This window comes from Panthera leo, chromosome C1 (assembly GCF_018350215.1).
Source record: "Panthera leo isolate Ple1 chromosome C1, P.leo_Ple1_pat1.1, whole genome shotgun sequence".
Taxonomy (NCBI): Eukaryota; Metazoa; Chordata; class Mammalia; order Carnivora; family Felidae; genus Panthera; species Panthera leo.
The window spans coordinates 57970643-57989656 of NC_056686.1; the positions used below are offsets into that span (position 1 = coordinate 57970643).

The 19014-nt window shown below is 38.8% G+C and overlaps 1 protein-coding gene across 2 annotated transcripts in view; it reads left to right on the forward strand.

Annotated features, from left to right (window-relative positions):
• CTH (cystathionine gamma-lyase) overlaps positions 1 to 6944 on the forward strand; it is a 29674-nt gene extending 22730 nt beyond the window's left edge. For both annotated transcript variants that reach the window (XM_042953093.1, XM_042953091.1), the window contains 4 exons: positions 360 to 481; positions 2144 to 2196; positions 5769 to 5907; positions 6365 to 6944. In XM_042953093.1, coding sequence (XP_042809027.1) covers positions 360 to 481; positions 2144 to 2196; positions 5769 to 5907; positions 6365 to 6391 — 341 coding nt within the window. In that variant the 3' untranslated portion in view covers positions 6392 to 6944. The remainder of the gene's footprint in view (positions 1 to 359; positions 482 to 2143; positions 2197 to 5768; positions 5908 to 6364) is intronic.
• The last annotated feature ends 12070 nt before the right edge of the window (positions 6945 to 19014 follow it).

Consider the following 19014-nt stretch of genomic DNA (forward strand, 5'->3'; position numbering starts at 1 on the left):
TAGGAACTGGGATCCAATTATTAACAAAAGAAATGGATTTCTCCACACGGAGCTAGTCTGGTGGATAAGACAGATATTAAGCGAGAAATTAAAGAATGATAAGTAACAGAGTGGCTGGGGTAATCAGTGTAAAGAAGGCCAATGTAGCTCCAGCATGGAGAGGGTAGAAAAGATAGGTCAAAATGAAGCCAGAGACATAGAGACAGGGGCCAGAACAGGTCGTCAGACGTGACCATGGCATAAAGTTCATTATTATTAGGCTTATTTGCAGTTTGCTTTGGCAAACAGTGATTTTTTTTTTTTGTTCTGAAATTACATGTTTGACTATAAATAAGACTTATTATGCCTCATGATTATAGGACTGCCCTCTCATCCCCAGCATGAGCTGGCAAAGCGTCAGTGCACAGGCTGTCCAGGGATGATCACCTTTTATATTAAGGGCACTCTTCAACATGCTGAGACTTTTCTCAAGAACCTAAAGGTAAACTTTCAAAAGAGGTATTTAAATCATAGAGGTAGGGGCTCCTGGGTAGCTCAGTTGGTTGAGTGTCTGACTCTTGATTTTGGCTCAGGTCATGATCTTATGGTTAGTGGTATCGAGCCCCACATTGGGCTTTGCACTGGCGGTGTGGAGCCTGCTTGGGATTCTCTCTCTCTCTCTCTCTCTCTCTCTCTCTCTCTCTCTCTCTACTCCTCCCCTGCTTGCACATGCATGCTCTCTCATTCTCTCAAAATAAATAAACATTTAAAAGTAAATAAGTCAGGGGTGCCTGGGTAGCTCAGTCAGTTAAGCGTCCGACTTCGGCTCAGGTCATGATCTCACGGTCCGTGAGTTCGAGCCCCACGTCGGACTCTGTGCTGACAGCTCAGAGCCTGGAGCCTGTTTCGGATTCTGTGTCTCCCTCTCTCTCTGACCCTCCCCTGTTCATGCTCTGTCTGTCTCTGTCTCAAAAATAAATAAACGTTAAAAAATTTAAAAAAAAAAAAAATAAAAAAAAAAAAATAAAAGTAAATAAGTCATAGAGATAAATTGCAGCAGTTCATTATCTGTCATTTCCACCCAACTCGGATTAATGTTTTTGTACCTGCAAGTCACACCCACAAACCTCCTTATCATGAAATGCATTGGGTTGGAAAATGACTTTGGCTCAGTAGCAGACATCTGAATATGTTTATTTACTTAACTCTCGAGTCATAGCCATGAACTCGAGAGAGACAATGTTCTGATGCATTGGTTTTTCAAATTTATTTTAAAAATTCACTTCTAAAAATTCACTTTCAAGTGAAATAGTACATGAAACTTCCAGTTAATGTGCTGTCAGGGCACTGCACAAAGGCTATTCTGAAATCCAGCCTACGAAGGGCTTTCTAAACCCTGTGCCTCCCGGCTGCGTCTGCCTGTGGTGAAGGAAGGGAGGCCTTTGTCTAATTTTCATGGTAGCAGGGGGCTCTCAGGGGCCCTGGGAGAGAGGTCTGTGTAACTACATACACTGGGCTTACAGAGCTCATGCAGCAGACTCTGAGTTTTAAATACTGCAAGTCAATGAATAGGCTGCTGCCAGATTAGTCAAAGCCTACTGGTAACTAACAGTTGTACTAAAAGCAGAAAGATAGCATATATTTAATTAAATACGGTTATGAGAGTAATTTTAAAATATTTGTAAAATTCTATGACACTATAACACTAAATACAAAAACAGGTTTTTTTCCCTTCTACTCCAGGAGGCAGTTAAATGGATGTATTAATTTAGTAAGTGATACATACTAACAAGTAAATGTATGTAACTTGGTAGACATATAGAGGTTTTATTTAAGAGTAACCACAGAACTAGGTCTCAAATGCAATAATTCTCAGGTTTTAGGGCTCATGTTAATACTTAAGTATAGGACCAAATTAGGAAGGTATGGGAGATTCACTTTCCTCAACTTCTAATGTTTTACAAGTTTGAACATAATATGTCTAATGGGTGAAATCAGTGTCACGGATTTTATTTTCATTTTTTTCTCTGGGTTTCTTGCCCGACTGGTGTTTTCTTCATAATCCCCATTTTTCACCGTCTGTCCAGGGCCATTCTATTAAAAACATTTAGTTTTGTATTTTTATTTTAGTGAAAGATCTAAACGAATGTTTTCTTTGCCATAGTTATTTACTCTGGCTGAGAGCTTGGGAGGATACGAAAGTCTTGCTGAGCTTCCGTGAGTATATTTCTGTTTTCTCCGTGTTTTAACTTTGATGTCAGCTTTAACAATTGTTTAGAAAAAGAGTGTGGTAAAATCAGGAATAATTCAACATATTGAACAATAAGGGTGCCTGGGTGGCTCAGTTAATTAAGAATCCGACTTCAGCTCAGGTCATGATGTCACAGTTCGTGGGTTCGAGCCCCCATGTTGGTCTCTGTGCTGACAGCTCAGATCCTGCAGCTTGCTTTGGATTCTGTGTCTCCCTCTCTTCCTCTCTGCTGCTTGTGTGCGTGCTCTTTCTCAAAAATAAATACACAGTAAAAAAAATTTTTTTTTAAAAAGATACTGAACAATAAGAACAGCATCTTGGTATCTAATCAGAATGGACTCTTAACCCAATAGAATGGAGACCCTGATAAAATCTCAGTGAGCTATATGTATCCCTGCCCGCGCCCAATGTTGCTTCCTTCCCCCTTCAGCCTGAAGGCGATTCCCGGGGACTTGTATCTTAGGACCTCTGAGCTCTGACTGTTCTATCCCACTCCACTCTAGAAGGGAGGTTGGAGACTTTGTATTGGAAGGGCTGATTTCAGGGGCGCCTGGGTGGCTCAGTCAGTTAAGCATCTGACTCTTGTTTTCAGCTGGGATCATGATCTCATGGTTCATGGGATCAAGCCCCAGACTCTGCACTGACAGTACAGAACCCGCTTGGGATTCTCTCTCCCTCTCCTTCTGCCCCTCACTCTCTCCCTCTCTCTCTCTCAAAATAAATAAACTTTAAACAAAAGAATATATTTAAAAAAAAAAGGGCAGGTTTCAAATCTCCTTGAAATATTGAAATGGGGACTGTGTCTCTGATAAAGTACCTCCATGCCCTCGATGGTCAGAGGAGGGCCCTACTAGATACTGTTATTTTCTGTTCCTCTGGGTAAACCCTGAATGACTTCCTGTTATTTGCAAGATAGCCCCAAATTTAACTTGGTGTTCTTGATCCAGTCAATTCATCTTAATTTTATCAAAGCACTAGAGGATGTTAGAATGTGCAGCCTGAGATCCATCAGTCCAACAACTTATTTTATAGACAAGGAAATAAAGATTCAGCAAGTTTTGCTGATTACTCCTAACATGGGAAAATGTTAGCAACTTCACTCTTGAAACTTCCCATGGAAACAGTGAGAGGAGGTAAAAGCAGCCTGGATCTGGGTTTGAGACTTGCCCCACCAATTACTTCACCTCTAAGCTTTCAGTGTTTTTCATCCATAAAATGTGATTGATAATTAAAATAATAATTGCCATTTATTGATTACCTGTCCCTCCTAGCCTTCCTGAGCTGTGTCCTGATTTTATTATGTGTCACTCTGCCCACAGATTGTAATTATTGCAGTGGTAATTCACCATCATTACCTAATAGTTACCAAGTGTACTAAATGTCCCTGGTATGTTTCTGTGTTTCAATTTTCATAAACATTTCTGGAATAACAATGTTCTGGAAGCACTGTGTTGAGGAGTGTCAGGGATTGCCAAAATTTAGGCACATTTGGTGTCCTGCCCTCTCACAGTAGGTAGTTTACAGTTTCTGGGAAGAATCAGGCAGTTTCACAGAAAGTTAAAAAAAAATCTATGATGCCCAAATAATTGTTCAAATAATTAAGATAACAAAAATAGGTTTTTGTGAGTCTTCAAGAAGATGCCTGCTAGTAAGTCTGGATGCACAAGAGGGCACACTCCGCATATGAAATTGGGTTATTTTTCATAGTAAAGAAATGCGTATTACTTTAGGTCTCTCTTAAAAATAGAGCCCTCTTGATTTATTTGGGGATTTGGTTTAAAGTTGCTTGGCCCTCAGATATTCCAGCTACGCCATAACCTCAATGCCTGCCAGTGGACGAGTGAATTTAGGTCAGGGCTTGTCTGTTCTATCCCCCTCCTTCTGTGACTCCCAATCACTGCAATGACTACAGCATTGCAAAAAGGGAGGGAGGAAGCGAAGCCAATGTGCACAGCCTTGGTCTGCCAGCCTGACAACATGTATTCACTCCATGGCCTCAGAAAAGTTACCGATGCTCTCTTAATCTCTCCTGTCCTGAGTTGTGAAATGTAGATAGCACTGTACTCAGCTCTTAGGGTTGTTATGGAAATATGGGGAAAAAAATATCCCAAACCCAATGCCTTGATTCATAGCAGGTGCCCTGTAAATGTCACCTATTACCAGGAATTACTATTTTTTATTAGGCATCTAATGCACTCCATACTTGTACATTTACACTTGTAAATGCTTTATATGTGTTTCTTCTATTAATGACTGTGCCAAACTTTGAAATATCCAATGTGTATTCATTTTTTAAAAATGAGTTAATGCACACAAATGACCTCATAGAGTACCTGCCTTGTGGCAAGCATATAATAAGTGATAGCTATTATTATTTTAGATAAGGACATCAATGCTGAGGACAAGTAACTTTTACAAGCCCACTCAGCCAGTGTGTGGAGGGACTGATTCATGCATAGGTCTGTTGGTCTCAGAGGCCTAAGTTCTTATTTTTTTGTGTATACTCTCTTTTAAGGAATTAAAAGCCTGAAAAGTCAACATTTTAAGAAGGGTGTTTGCATGTAGACCTTCAGTAGAGTGATAAAAGAAGATACTCATTTACGTTGACCGCGTCTGAGATTTTCTATCCATGAATTTGAAGTGAGACAGGACAAAGCAACTAAGGCATTGATTTTGCGGGTAGAGGCATTTTTTTGCAGGGAAAGGATGAGTATTGGTGACAGCGTATGTATGTAGGGCTCAGCAAGGCTACAATCTCCTCCATGATGCCTCCGCCCACAGGTTTCTCCCTCCTCTGAATTCTGGTAATCCTTACTGTCCATACTTGTTTGGCATTTGCTGCAGACTGTTCTGTTCCATGAATTGTCATCATCTTTAGTTTCTGCTTTGTTATCTAGAGTGGAGAAAATATCTCCTTTTTTGGTTTCCCAATTCTTATTATAGTGCCTGACCTTTAGGTAGGTGCTTTACCTTTACACTTGTTGATGACGATGGGTTGCTAGGTAGTTTTGAAAATCTTTCCAAGCCTCTACATTCATAGGATATGTGCTGGAATTCCTAATGCTCACTGCTGGCCACTGCTGGTGTTCCTGGGTTGACTTTCCCTGATCAGCCTCATAAGGTGTCATTCTGGATTAATCCGTTGATTCAGAGGGAATTAATTCTGGCTGGCTCTCAGTCCAGTGGACCCTCCATAAGTCTAGCTGATTGGTCATGGGATTTATGATTTGGCCAAAGCCTCATTCAGTCAGGTGTTAAAATGCAAACACTGGAGGCTGTTTTTCCCTCCTACATGGGAGTGCTTGATTGGCACCTTCAGTGTCTGGATTGAGAACACTGATGGTGTAAAAACAATAAAAGATCTTCGTTTTCACTTAATGACTAGAAAAGATAATTTTCACAAATTTTTTTTTTGCCTGTGAAAAATTATAGACATATGAAGAATTTGGCATCTAGAGTAGAAAAAAGTGGAAGATAATTGTAATTTGTTAATAAGATACAATATAATGATCTAAAATTTGCTTATTCTTTCTTTTAGGGCAATCATGACCCATGCATCAGTGCCTAAGAGCGACAGAGATGCCCTTGGAATTAGTGACACACTGATTCGCCTCTCTGTGGGCTTAGAGGATAAAAAAGACATACTTGAAGATCTAGATCAAGCTTTGAAGGCAGCAGTAAGTTTATTTTGGGGTGTTTGTGTGCCTCATCTTGGAGGGGGTGGTCACTGTTTTCTACAGTGGCCTCACTGTAAACTCTAAAGGTTTCTTCTCTTCCTACAATAGACAGGGAACTCAGTAGAAGGGCAGATTTTAAAAATGCTGGTATTCAGAGCTCCTGGGTGGCTCAGTTGGTTAGGCGATCGACTTTGGCTCAGGTCATGATCTCGTGGTTCACAGGTTCCAGTCCCGCATCAGGTTCTGTACTGACAGCTCAGAGCCTGGAGCCTGCTTTGGATTCTGTGTCTCCCTATCTCTCGGTCTCTTCCCCACTAGTGCTCTGTCTTTCTCTCTCTCAAAAATAAAATAAACATTAAAAAAAAAAAAATGGTAGTATTCAGAAAAGAGTCCTTAGAAGAAGTGAAGTCTCTGCCTGTGGGTCTAATAACATTTTTCTTGTGCACTTTTAATACAGCACCCTCCAAACGCAGGTCATAACTAGCATTCCAGGACTGCTAGTAGAAGTTGCTTCCTGAGAAGGTCAACTCTGCGTAATCAAATGGACAATTAAAGAGCCTTTGCAGGATTTTCAAGTGAAAATTTTAAGGCACCTCATTACCTTTCACAGCTGTAACCTTACAGGGATCATCCTTGTTAAAAACAGTTTCCTCTTTCTCTTGTTGTAATTGACAGGTCAATTCTGTTATTCTCTTTTTGATAATTTTGGTATGCATTTCCCTCTGAAGGAGGTGAGATTTGTGCTGCTTTTTGGGATTGTGATCTTTTTGTCATAGCTTAAGGTTTATATTGATCATGTTTACAATATAGTGATAATTCATTTTTGATGTTTTTCTGAAGAATTTAAATTATTAAATGAATGTTCTTAAATCAAGTGTGATTTTTGCATATTGTTGAAAACAGCACTTAAAGCAATGGTTTACACTTAATTACCATACGCCAAAAATCAAATACTTGAGAAGCCTACTGTGAAATTCTGCTGATTTAACGTTGTACTTACTATTTAAAAAAATAAATAAATCTAATTATCAAATGCATCCTATTGTGATATTCCTATATTATGTGGCATTAACTTGGATTCCTGGGCCCTTTTAATCCTCAGCATTAAAGGTCTCAGCCACTTACAGTAATTTTTGTAAATTCAATTGTGTAACTGTCATGTCCAAATCTTAGTGTTTGCAGATTCATTATAGATTCTAGCAGGGGAGGTCAAAAGCCACTTTTATAGAGAGACATACTATTTATATTTTTATCTGTAATCGTAAATTTACTGAGTCTAAAGAAATGCTTAAAAAAGAATCTTCTAGAATTAAGTGCGTTGTCAGCAAGTTATTGTCAAGAAGCCATAAATCAAATAATTAGATGTTTTAAATTGCTTTTATATTAAAGGCTTTTAGTCATTTGTCTGCTCTTGCCATTTGTTTCACCTTAAAAAAGCCTATCGTTGAACTTGATTAATAATGCCAGGTAGGCGGCGAATACACAAGAATACATATTATATATTGTGCATATTCTGAATTACATGATAAGAGTCTGGAAATTCTGACTCTGTAGGCAGCAGCATTTTGAGGCAGGTCCTATCTTAGTACCTTAGGGCTGTGGAAATCACAACAACCAACCAAATCAGAAAAGCAAGGACTATTTATACTAAGCTTACAAGGGAGTCAGGTACTGTCACTTGTGTTTTGACAGAGACTCAAAGGCAAGCAGAGCATAAAGAATTGTAGAAATTTAAGGGGTACCTGGGTGGCGCAGTCGGTTAAGCATCTGACTTGATTTCGGCTTAGATCATGATCTCACAGTTTATGAGTTCAAGCCCCTCACTGGGCACTGCCCTGCCAGCACGGAGCTTGGGATTTTCTTTCTTTCCCTCTCTCTCTGCCTCTCCCCTGTTCATGTTCTCTCTCTCTCTCTCTTAGCCTCCCTCTTTCAAAATAAATAAATAAACTTAAAAAAAAAAAAGAATTGTAGAATTTTAGAGATGCCTGGATCGCTCTGTCGGTTAAGTGTGTATCCAACCCTTGGTCTCAGCTCAGGTCTTGATCTAAGGGTTGTGGGTTTAAACCCCATGTTGGGCTCTGTGCTAGGCATGATGCTTACTTAACAACAAAAAGAATTGTAGAAAATTTAGTATCTGTTGATGTGGATGAGAAACTAAGATTTCCATATTTAAAACTGTCAGAAGGGCCCCCTGGGTGACTCAGTCGGTTGAGCATCTGACTCTATTTCGGCTCAAGTTGTAATCCCAGGGTCGTGGGGTTGGGTTCTGCACTGAGCATGGAGTCTGCTTGAGATTCTCTCTCTCCTGCCCCTGTCCCCCACTTACTTACTCTTTTTAAAATATATTTTTAAAAAAGCAGGGGCACCTGGGTGGCTCATTCGGTTAAGCATCTGACTTTGGCTCAGGTCATGATCTGGTGGTTCATGAGTTTGAGCCCTGCATCGGGCCCTGTGCTGACAGCTCAGAACCTGGAGCCTGTTTTAGATTCTGTGTGTCTCTCTCTGCCCCTACCCAATCACACTCAGTCTCTCTCTCAAAAATGAATAGACATTAAAAAAATTTTTTTAAAACTCAGAAGACTTTTAAATGGAAAACATTAAACCACCATCAGAAATGTTAAAAAAAAAAAAAGCTGAAAAATTATGGCTGACAGGAGTGGAAAAGCTTTATAGTGTGAAAAAGTGAAGGTTTCAGTATGCCGTGGTTAGGGGCTGTTGGCATGGGGAAGCTGCAGGCAACCTAATTTGAAGTGGGATGTCCAATGCCATTGGTTAGGGGTGCATATGTGGTTTTCTAGGTTTGGTCTTCAGTTGAAAACAGACACACTTAGGGGAGCTGTCACTTTGTCACTTACTAATCAAGTGCTGGCCATTTGGGGATGATTGTTACAGAAGTTAATATTTAGCTTCCTGGATTGTCACTAGGGATAGCAGGTCTGACTTCTAGCTGGCTGGCTTCCTCAGTTGTTTGTTGTTTGTAGATAAAGGGTTTGGTTTTCTGCAGAGATTGCTGCAGATTGTAGGTCAAAGTTCCATGTTTGTATAAGGTCTATCCATGGTCCATTTGTGTATTCAGTCTCTCAGGGCTTCTTGTGAGCAGTAACTACCCTTGTATTAGGGTTCTCTAGAGGAACAGAACAGAGAAAGAAAGAGAGAGAAAGAGATTAATTTTAAGTAATTGGCTAATGTTACTCGGGCTGGCCAGTCTGAAATCTGTGGGTCCAGCTAGAGATTCATTAAGAGTTGATGCTGTCTTGAGTCCAGAATCTGCAGTCTCAGACAGGGTTTCTGTGTTGCAGGCTTGAGGCTTAGTTTTATGTTAAATGCTTTGCTTTTGACTGATTGGGTGAAGGCCCCCAACATAGAGACTGGTCTCCTTTACTCAAAATCTACTAATTTAATGCTAATCACATCTAAAAGTTATCTTCCCAATAACATCTAAACTGGTATTTGACCAAACAGTGGGCACCATAAGCATAGCCAAGTTGACGCATGATTAACCATCACAAACATGTCCTAGGCACTGTTCCTTACTTACTGCCTGAGAAGTCACCATTATGTTTATTAGGGTTTATGAGGTTTATCTACAACTGTTGGTTGTCTGCAAGCATATCTTTCTCCATTAATATAGTTTACACAGAGGCAGTGACTTAGTATTTAAACACTGCACCCTCCACCTTCCACCCCCTTCGTAATACATCTGGCCTTGTAAGAAGGAAATAATACTTAGACAGTCACCTTCTGGTTGGGTTAGCTGAAGTCAGGCTGCCAGAACACTGTTTTCACTGAGTTGCTTTATAGGGTACTTTATCCAAAATACCATTCTACCCTCGTGTTTACTACATTCACTGTTGGAATTCTGAATGAAATTAGTATCTTACACCAAAGCCAGTGGGTACTATCTTAAGTAGACATACAGCAGTATGTTTATTATATTCAGCTAGATGACATTTAAGAGAAAATATTACAGAGTATAACAAGCTCATTTCTTTTGCTTGTGACTCAGTTTAGTCATATATTTGTACCTGAGAGCTTATTCATAGCTGGCTTCTGGCTGCTTTCTATTACATAACAAAAGAAATGGCACTTACCCTTCCTCTCAGTGTTCTTGTAGGTTTTCTTAGTTTTTTAGAGATTTCTATTATAGGTAAGGTTGGTAAGGTGGTCCATGATTTTGGAATTTTGTGCCAAAGACTACCAGCTCTGAGATGTGAGGAGTAAATAAAAAGTAACCATGAAATCTGGAATATTTTTTAAAAATCAAGACATCCTTTTTAACAAGAGTAGACTTAAATGACCTGAATTCCACAGAGAAGCCAGGAAACACTTGGGAACTATACATTTATTTTAACAAAAATGGGAATCTAATATCCCGTATTTTTATAAAATGAAAATAATGTCATTGAATTACTCAGGTGGACCTAAAGAAAATTTTAGGACAAAGGAAATAAAGCTTGTAATGCACTTTAGAAAAACAACATAAATGCTTTATGAGAAAACCCTCAGGCCAATAGCAAAAAAAAAAAAAAAAAAAAGAGAGAGAGAGAAATACTACAAAAGTAGTATTATTCAAAATAAGGGAAATTCTCTTAGGAATTACCCAAAGATAAACAAGAAAAAAAAAGAATTTCCATCTCCACAATAAAAGAAACCCTGATTCCATTTGCTTCATGATCCAAATGCGAACTTAGAAAAAAAAGTAAGTATAATGAAAAATATAATTGCTTTGGGTTAGAAATTAAAGATGAGTTGAGAAAAGGATTGCTGTATTATTATTTTTTTAAGATTCACCTTTGATTCAATTTTGACTTATTGGTCACAGAGTCAATTCAAATTTTTCCCACAAGGGGGGGCCTGGGTGGCTCAGTTGGTTAAGTGTCTGACTCTAGTAGATTTCAGCTCAGCTCATGATCTCAGGTTTGTGAGTTCGAGCCCCGCATTGTGCTCTGCCCTGGCAGTGTGGTGCCTACTTGGGATTCTTTCTCTCTCTCCCTCTCTCTGCCCCTCCCCAACTCGAACTGTCTCTCTTTCAAAGTAAATAAATTTTAAGAAAGTATGGTAAAATATAAATTAAAATAAATAAATAAATTTGTTGCCACTGGAACTGTCGAAATTGCAAACATTCCCCATCTTTTGAGTAAAATGCCTCTGACAGAACACATATAGTATATAGTACTAGGGATTAGAGATTACTTACTTCATTATTTTTACTAAACCTTATATCTCAATTTCTTCAATTAGAAAAATGCTCAGGCCTGATTGTTTCATGGGTTTTTGTTTTCATTTATTAGCTCACTTGTTCTCACACTTCCCTGTTAAATTGGAAGGTACAAGTATAATCCATTTTCTACAGAGAAGCAAAGGAAGATTCGGAGTGGTCTTGTGATCCTTATCACATAGCAGAACCAGAGCTGGAACTCTGGTCTTCTGACCTCATTTCATTGTTCTAGGACACCATTCCTTAGTCCAGCATAAGAGAATTCCTAAACAGATAAGCAAACCACTCTTGAAATTGTGAAAGTTGTTATTATGTGATCAAGTCATTATAAGGAAAACCCTAGTTTCTGGTGGGGGAAGAGAATAGGGTGGGAACTCTCTAAGACAGACATGTATTTGATTCATACAGTTTATTTTATTTTGAATAAGAGTCTAGCAAAGTCTAGCCTTGGACTGCTTCTTAAGGGTTGGTCTCTGAAATAAATGCCCTACAGAAATGGGGAAAGAGGACTGGCCTTTTACAGTCCTGTATTATTCAGTCATTAGTTATGAACTGGGGATGGAGAGGGGACAGGGAAGGTGGTGGTGGTGGGAGAGGGTTTGGGTAACTTCCCTGATGAAGTGACTCCAGCCAGCACAAGGCAATTCTTTGGAGAATGGTGGATGGGTGCCCTGGTATGGTAGAGGATATCCACTGGATATTAGAGTATCCACTGCAAGTGTTAAGTTATTCCTTGTCCATTTATATCTGACAACCTCCAAGCTAGTCTAAAAAAGTTACTGAGGCTGTGATGTGATTATTGGAATATGATAAAATTTCTCCTTCCCATAGTATTTTTTTTTCCTCTTTTGGCAAAAGGATTTGTTCTATAGAGTTTAAGGAGTTATAGATACAGAGGCCAGGGATAGGCCACCTCCAGATGGGCCACTTTGGCATGAAGATTATTTTTTAGTTAAAAAGCAATCAAGGATACATGCCTGGGTGGCTCAGTTGGTTAAACATCCGGCTCTTGATTTTGGCTTAGGTCATGATCTCACCGTTCATGGGTCGGAGCCTGATGGAGGGCTCTGAGCTCACAGACAGTGCGAAGCTTGCTCAGGATTCTTTCTCTCCTCTGTCTCTTCTCCTCCTTTGCTCTTTCTCTCTCAAAATAAATACATAAACTTTTTAAAAAATCTTAAAAAAACAAAAGCAATCAGGAACCTCCGGGTGGCTTGGTTGGTTAAGCATCTGGCTCTTGATTTCGGCCCAGGTCATGATCTCGTGGTTCATGAGATTGAGCCCCCAGTCGGGCTCTGTGCTGACAGCATGGAACCTGCTTGGGATTCTCTCTCTCTCCCTCTCTCTTTGCCCCTCTGCTGCTCATTCTCTCTCTCTCTCTCTCAAAATAAATAAACATGAAAATAATTAAAAATAAATAAAAATAATAAAGCAATCAAAACTCAGCAGCTTCAGAAAAAGGTTTTTACCCCCCCACCCCTTAATTTAGATAGAGGACCTGCTCTAGGAAAAGAGTTATCACCATAGATAACTACATTTTGCTATAAACTAGGAGTGCTAGACAAGGAAGAACCTAGTAAGGCCTGTTTGACCAAAACCCTCTATACCCCATTGTTTCCTTTTGGTCCAGGAAATATTTGTTTGCCAAACATTTACTCTTTTTCATCTTCCTGTGAATTGCATGTTTTCTCTTTAAAGTTCCAGACTCCTACCCCTTTTCCTTAGTTCAGAAAGACATATATATATATTTATATATATAATATATATATATGAGATATATATATGAGATATATATATGATATATATGAGATATATATATATATTATATATATTATATATATAATATATATATATAATATATATATAATATATTATATATAATTTTATATATTTTCCAGACTGTCTTTGGAATGTCCATGTCTGTGTAAATTCCCCATAGGAATGAAATTAAATTTTATTTTCTCCTGTTTATCTGTCTCATGTCAATTTGACTCTTAGCCCAACTAAAAGGACCCTGAAAAGGACAGGAAATTCTTGTTCCCCAACACCATAAAGGCAATTAAAAAAAAATAGGCTTCCAGGGGCTCCCAGTTGGTTAAACGTCTGGCTTCAGCTCAGGTCATAATCTCACAGTTTGCAAGTTCGAGACCCACATTGGGCTCTCTGCTGCCAGAGCAGAGCCAGCTTCAGATTCTCAGTTCCCCTCTCTCTCTGCTCTTCTCCCACTAGCATGTGCACACACACTCACTCTCTAACTAAACATTAAAAAAAAAAAAAAAAGTCTTCCATTATGAAAAGTGGAAATCAGACTGTTCAAAACCCCAGCTCATGTGTTTACCAGCTACTTGACCTTGTTTTGAGCAGCTTATTTAAATGCTTGAAGCATCACTGTCTGTCCTTATAAGTAAAATGGAGATAATAACAATGTTTGCTTCATAGAGTTGTTATGAGAATCACCTGACATAATAAATGTAAAGCACGTGTGGTAGGTCCTCAGTCATCGTTAGCTATCCCTTGGCTTAGTTATAACCATCGTAAAATTTCTGTGTGTACACCTTCAACTTCTTTTATAGACTGTTTTGTAGTGGAGTCATGGCAAATAAAAACTGTGGTTCAACTCTTGTTGCAGTTTAGATTTACAACACTTTGTTATTAAGTTACAGACTGGTTATTCTGGTTGGAGGGAGAAGCGGAGAGGTTTTTTTTTTCATTTTAGTTTAGCCACATGCTGCTTCCAACCAACTGGTGTGGGGGAATTCTTCTCCCTCTCCTTCCCCCTCTCCTCCTCTTTCTCCTCCTCCTCCTCCTCCTCCTCCTCCTCCTCCTCCTCCTCCTCCTCCTCCTTCCTCTTCGTTTTTAGTTAAATATTGCAGAAAGAAATGTCAGAGGATCTGGCTAACCCATATGTGGTAGCTAATCCAAATTATAAAAGAGTATTTTGAAATACAAAGCAAGATTAAAAGCTTAATCATCACCAAATAGCAATAATGTTCACTGTAATATTGAGGAAAGGTTTGAAGTTGTTCTTGTTTAAAATTTTTTTATGTTTTATTGTATTATTGAGAGAGACACAGAGAGAGAGAGAGAGCACAGAGGAGGGAGGGGCAGGGAGAGAGGAAGATACAGAGTCTGAAGCAGCCTCCAGGTTCTGAGCTGTCAGCACAAAGCCCAATGCGAGGCTTGAACTCACAAACTCTGAGATCATGACCTGAGCCAAAGTTGGACGTTTAACCAGCTGAACCACCCAGACATCCCTGAAGTTGCTCTTGTTTTGAAGGTGCCAAGAAAGGAAATTCATTGTTAAAAATTTTCTATATTGGATGAGTTTACAGCATGGAAGATTTAAAATTATTTAGTGCCAGATATCCTCTTGTGGTTTTGGCTCTCAAAAATCAAATAGCCTTTGTAAAAGACAGAATAACCAAAATTGCAAAGAGTGATTTTTGTTAAGCAGTTAGAGTGGCTACCTTTTGTTTGCGACTGCCTGGCAGCCTGGCATCCATTTAACCTTCTTTTCCTCTTTTTTTTTTTTTTTTTTTTTTTTGGTTAGGCTACTTTCTCTTTTGTTATCTTGTTACTGATTTTCTGAACAGAAATAACCCCCTCTGATATTGGAATGAAGGAAATATTTATTTACAAAGGATAATGGGAATCTTACTTATCTTCATATTTTTATTTTTACAGGTTGTACATAATAATACTGTATTTACAGGCTTGATATTATATTAGAGTTCTCAAGAGAAACAGAACCAGTAGGATGTGAGAGTGTGTGTGTGTGTGTGTGTGTGTGTGTGTGTGTGTGTGTTGTCAGAATGGAGATGCAGGGAAAGTCAGTGTTTCTGTTCAAGTCTGAAGTCCATCTGCTGAAAAATTCTTTCTTTTTGAAGAAAGTCAGTCTTTTGTTCTATTCTGGCCTTCAACTGATTGGATGAGGCCACTCGTGTTATAGACAGCAATCTGCTTCACTGAAAGTACACCAATTTCAATTTTAATCTCATCCAAAACACCCTCAGAAACATCCAGAATAATGTTTGATCAAATATCCGGGCAGTGTGGCCCAGCCAAATAAACCTATAAAATTAACTATCACAGATATCTAGTAGTAATGGCCAATTTTCATTTAGCTTTTCCTATGTGCTAGGTACTTGACTAAGCTTTTTACAAGCATCATTTCAATGAATTCTCATACAATTATTTGAGCAGATGCTATCGCTGTCTTCTTTTTATAAATGAGGAACTAACACTAAGGGAAACTAACCTTTAAAAAAACTTGCCTAGGCCATCTAGTAGATGGTAGAGCCAGGACATGAACCTGGTTTGTATGATTCCTAAAGGCCATGCTCTTAACAAACAAGCCACATTGCTACTTCAAGATTAGCAATTTGTTTGCCATGCTTTCATCCTTTTTAGTAGAATACTCTGGCAGCATGGGAGAAAGAGTCTGGGATTGGTAATCAGGAGACAAAATGTCTTTTTTTCATTCAGTGTTTTTGAGCTATAACTGCTAGAAATATGTTATGTTTAGGAGATACCACGTTAAGTAAGACAAAGTCCTAGTTCTTACAAATTTAGTGGGACTTCTGGGAAGTAGATGTGCTAAATCATGCATGGAGTGTTATGACACCATACAGCAGGAATGTCTAACCAAAGTCCTGAAGCCAGGGAAAACACCTGGAACGAAAGATGTCCAAGTTGAATCTTGAGAGCAGAGTAGGTATTAGCCACATGAACAGGATTGGAAGAACATTCTACAGCATAGCTAGGACACAGTTTTCTCACTGGTGAAAATTAAGGACTAAGCTAAAACATCACTAAGATCCCTTCTGTGTTAGTTTTATATCACTACCATAGCAAATTACCACAAAATTACCAGCTTAAATAACACTCACTTATTGTTTTACAGTTAGGAAGTTTAGAAGTCTGACTGACAGGTCTCACTGCACTAAAATCAAGGTATTATCAGCCAAGCTGTGTTCCTCTCTGGAGGCTCCAGGGGAGAATTCATTTCATTGTTCAGCTTCTTGTAATAGTAGGAATAAGATCCCCGTTTTCTTGCTGGCTGTCATCTGTAGGTTGTTCCCAGCTTCTACAGGCCACCACATGCCTTGGCACAGGGCTTCCTTCCCTCCATCTTCAAAGCCAGAAAAAGTGGTTTGAGTGCCTCTCATGCTTTGAATCTCTTCTTTTTCCGGCTCATCTCTCAGACCCAGCTGGGAAAGATTTTCCACTTTTAAAAGCTCATATGATTAGATTGGGCTCACCCTTGGATGATCCTTGGATCATCCATCCTCCTTGGATAATCCAAGGTGTTATATATTCAGGTTATTCTGGAAAAGTTTACAACCTGCATGTGTATTCTCTAGCCTGGCATCTGGACTTCAGGTTGCAGAATCAAGGGGATTATGTTTTTATATTGGTTATCCCTCACCAAAATTGGGGTAATGATCTCCAACACTGCTTCCTTCCTACTTCCAGGTCAGATTCAAGGTTGACTGAGTCTTAAAGTCTTCCTCAACTCTAGGGTGCCTGGTGGCTCAGTCAGTTAAGCATCCAACTCTTGATTTTGGCTTAGGTCATGATCTTATGATCCTGAGATCGAGCCCCACATAGTGCTCTGTGCTGGGCATAAAGCCTGCTTAAGATTCTCTCTCCCCTTTCTCCCTCTGCCCTTCCTCTGCTCATGCACTTTCTTGAACTCTCTCTCAAAAAACAAAAAATCTTCCTCAACTCTTAGTTGATTTCTCCTTGCTCCTCAGACCTACAAAACCAGGGCCTACCCTCTGTATTGAGCTGAATCTAACCTGGTGGTAGGTAGGAGCAAGGTCATTTAGAAAAACATCCCCATTTTGGTGAGGGATAACGAATCTGAAACAATAAGCTTGATTCTTTCACCTGGATACCAGAGGCCATATTTCCTGAATTCATATTTAGATGTCCCTCTACTGCCCCACTCACCAGTCTTCAAGAAAATGTATTATCAGAAGTAGAGAAGGGGAAAATTGTGCAAAGTATTGTTTTAACATAATTTTTATGAAATACAATTTTAACTTAAAAGATTAACATTTTAACTTGTAATACCACGTATTTTGCAACACTGCGAAATATACTTCAATATTATACATCACATACTGTCTCTAGAATACATCATACTTTTTTCAAATACAAAATGGGATTGCAAGTATGGACTCTGGAGCCAAATGTCCTGAATTTGAATTCTGTTTTTACCTTTCATGGGACTGTCAGCAAATTACTTATTCTCCTCTCTGTTTCCTTATTTCTAAAACAGGGATGATAATGTCACCTACTTTTCTGGATTATTTTGAACCATAACTGATTGAATGCTTGTAAAGTGCTTAGCACAGTGTCTGACATATATACAAGAACTTATTGTTGAAAGAGCACTGTTATTATCTCAAGGGTATTGAGAAGGAGCTTGAAAGTGGTTACATGGCCAATTATGGTGGATCCAAGATCAGAGGTCATTTCCTGCCTGCACCCTAATCCATGCTCTTGTTTCTGAATCTCCACATAGCCTGTGTATGCGGCGATGTTGGGTGATATTTTTTCTCCTCATCTTAGGGAAAAATCTGTAGGAGAGAAGTATTTATCTTGTCTCTCTATGCCTCAAATCAGTTATAACCAAATTTGACTACATTTTTGCTTTGCTATTACAAAAGACACTTCAAAATCACCCTCTCTTCTGACTTTTCACTTTTTCAAACTGGTAATATTTTTAAAGTTGCTGGGTATTTTGATAATGTGTTTCCTTGGTTCTTTGTTTACAAAAAGACTTACTGTATTACTAATCCTTGGTAGATCTTCAAGAACATCTGGTCTGGTGCCCAGAGTTTTATTAACAGTGTCAGAAACAGCAAACTACCATTGGCTCATAGAGGGTTGAGGGCAATCCCCAACCAAAAGTACCTGAACTTCAGACAAAGTAACCCACTGATGAAATGTATTTCACTGAAGTTTGCAGCAAACATATTCAGCAAGATTATATTGTCAATAAATTTGTTTCTAGAGAAGCATATCCACACTTGTCAAGAGAGATTATTTTAGGAATTTCCTTCTTTTTTCTTTTTCCTTCTTCCTTCTTTTAGTCGTTTTCTCAGATAATTAATTTTAGGAGATAATATTTTAAACATACAAGGGGACAAACAAACAAATAACTTATAAAATTATAAATCCAATTTACAATTGCACCAAGAACCATAAAATACCTAGGAATAAACCTAACAAAGATGTAAAAGATCTGCATGCTGAAAACTATAGAAGTCTTATGAAATAAATTGAAGAAGACACAAAGAAATGGAAGAAGATTCCATGCTCATGGATTAGAAGAACAAATATTGTTAAAATGTCAATACTACCCAAAGCAGTCTACACATTCAATGCAATCCCAATCAAAATTGCACCAGCATTCTTCTCAAAACTAGAACAAATAATCCTAAAATTTGTATGGAACCACAAAAGACTCCGAAAAGGCAAAGTAATGTTGAAAAAGAAAACCAAAGTGGGAGGCATCACAATCCCAAACTTTAGCCTCTACTCCAAAGCTGTAATCATCAAGACAGTATGGTATTGGCACAAAAACAGACACATAGACCAGTGGAATAGAAGAGAGAACCCACAATTGGACCCACAGATGTATGGCCAACTAATCTTTGACAAAGCAGGAAAGAGTATCTGATGGAAAAAAGACAGTCTCTTTAGCAAATGGTGTCGGGAGAATTGGACAGCAACATGTAGGAATGAAACTGGACCGCTTTCTTACACCATACACAAAAATAAACTCAAAATGGATGAAAGGCCTAAATGTGAGACAGGAAACCATCAAAACCCTAGAGAGAAAACAGGCAACAATCTCTTTGACCTTGGCCACAGCA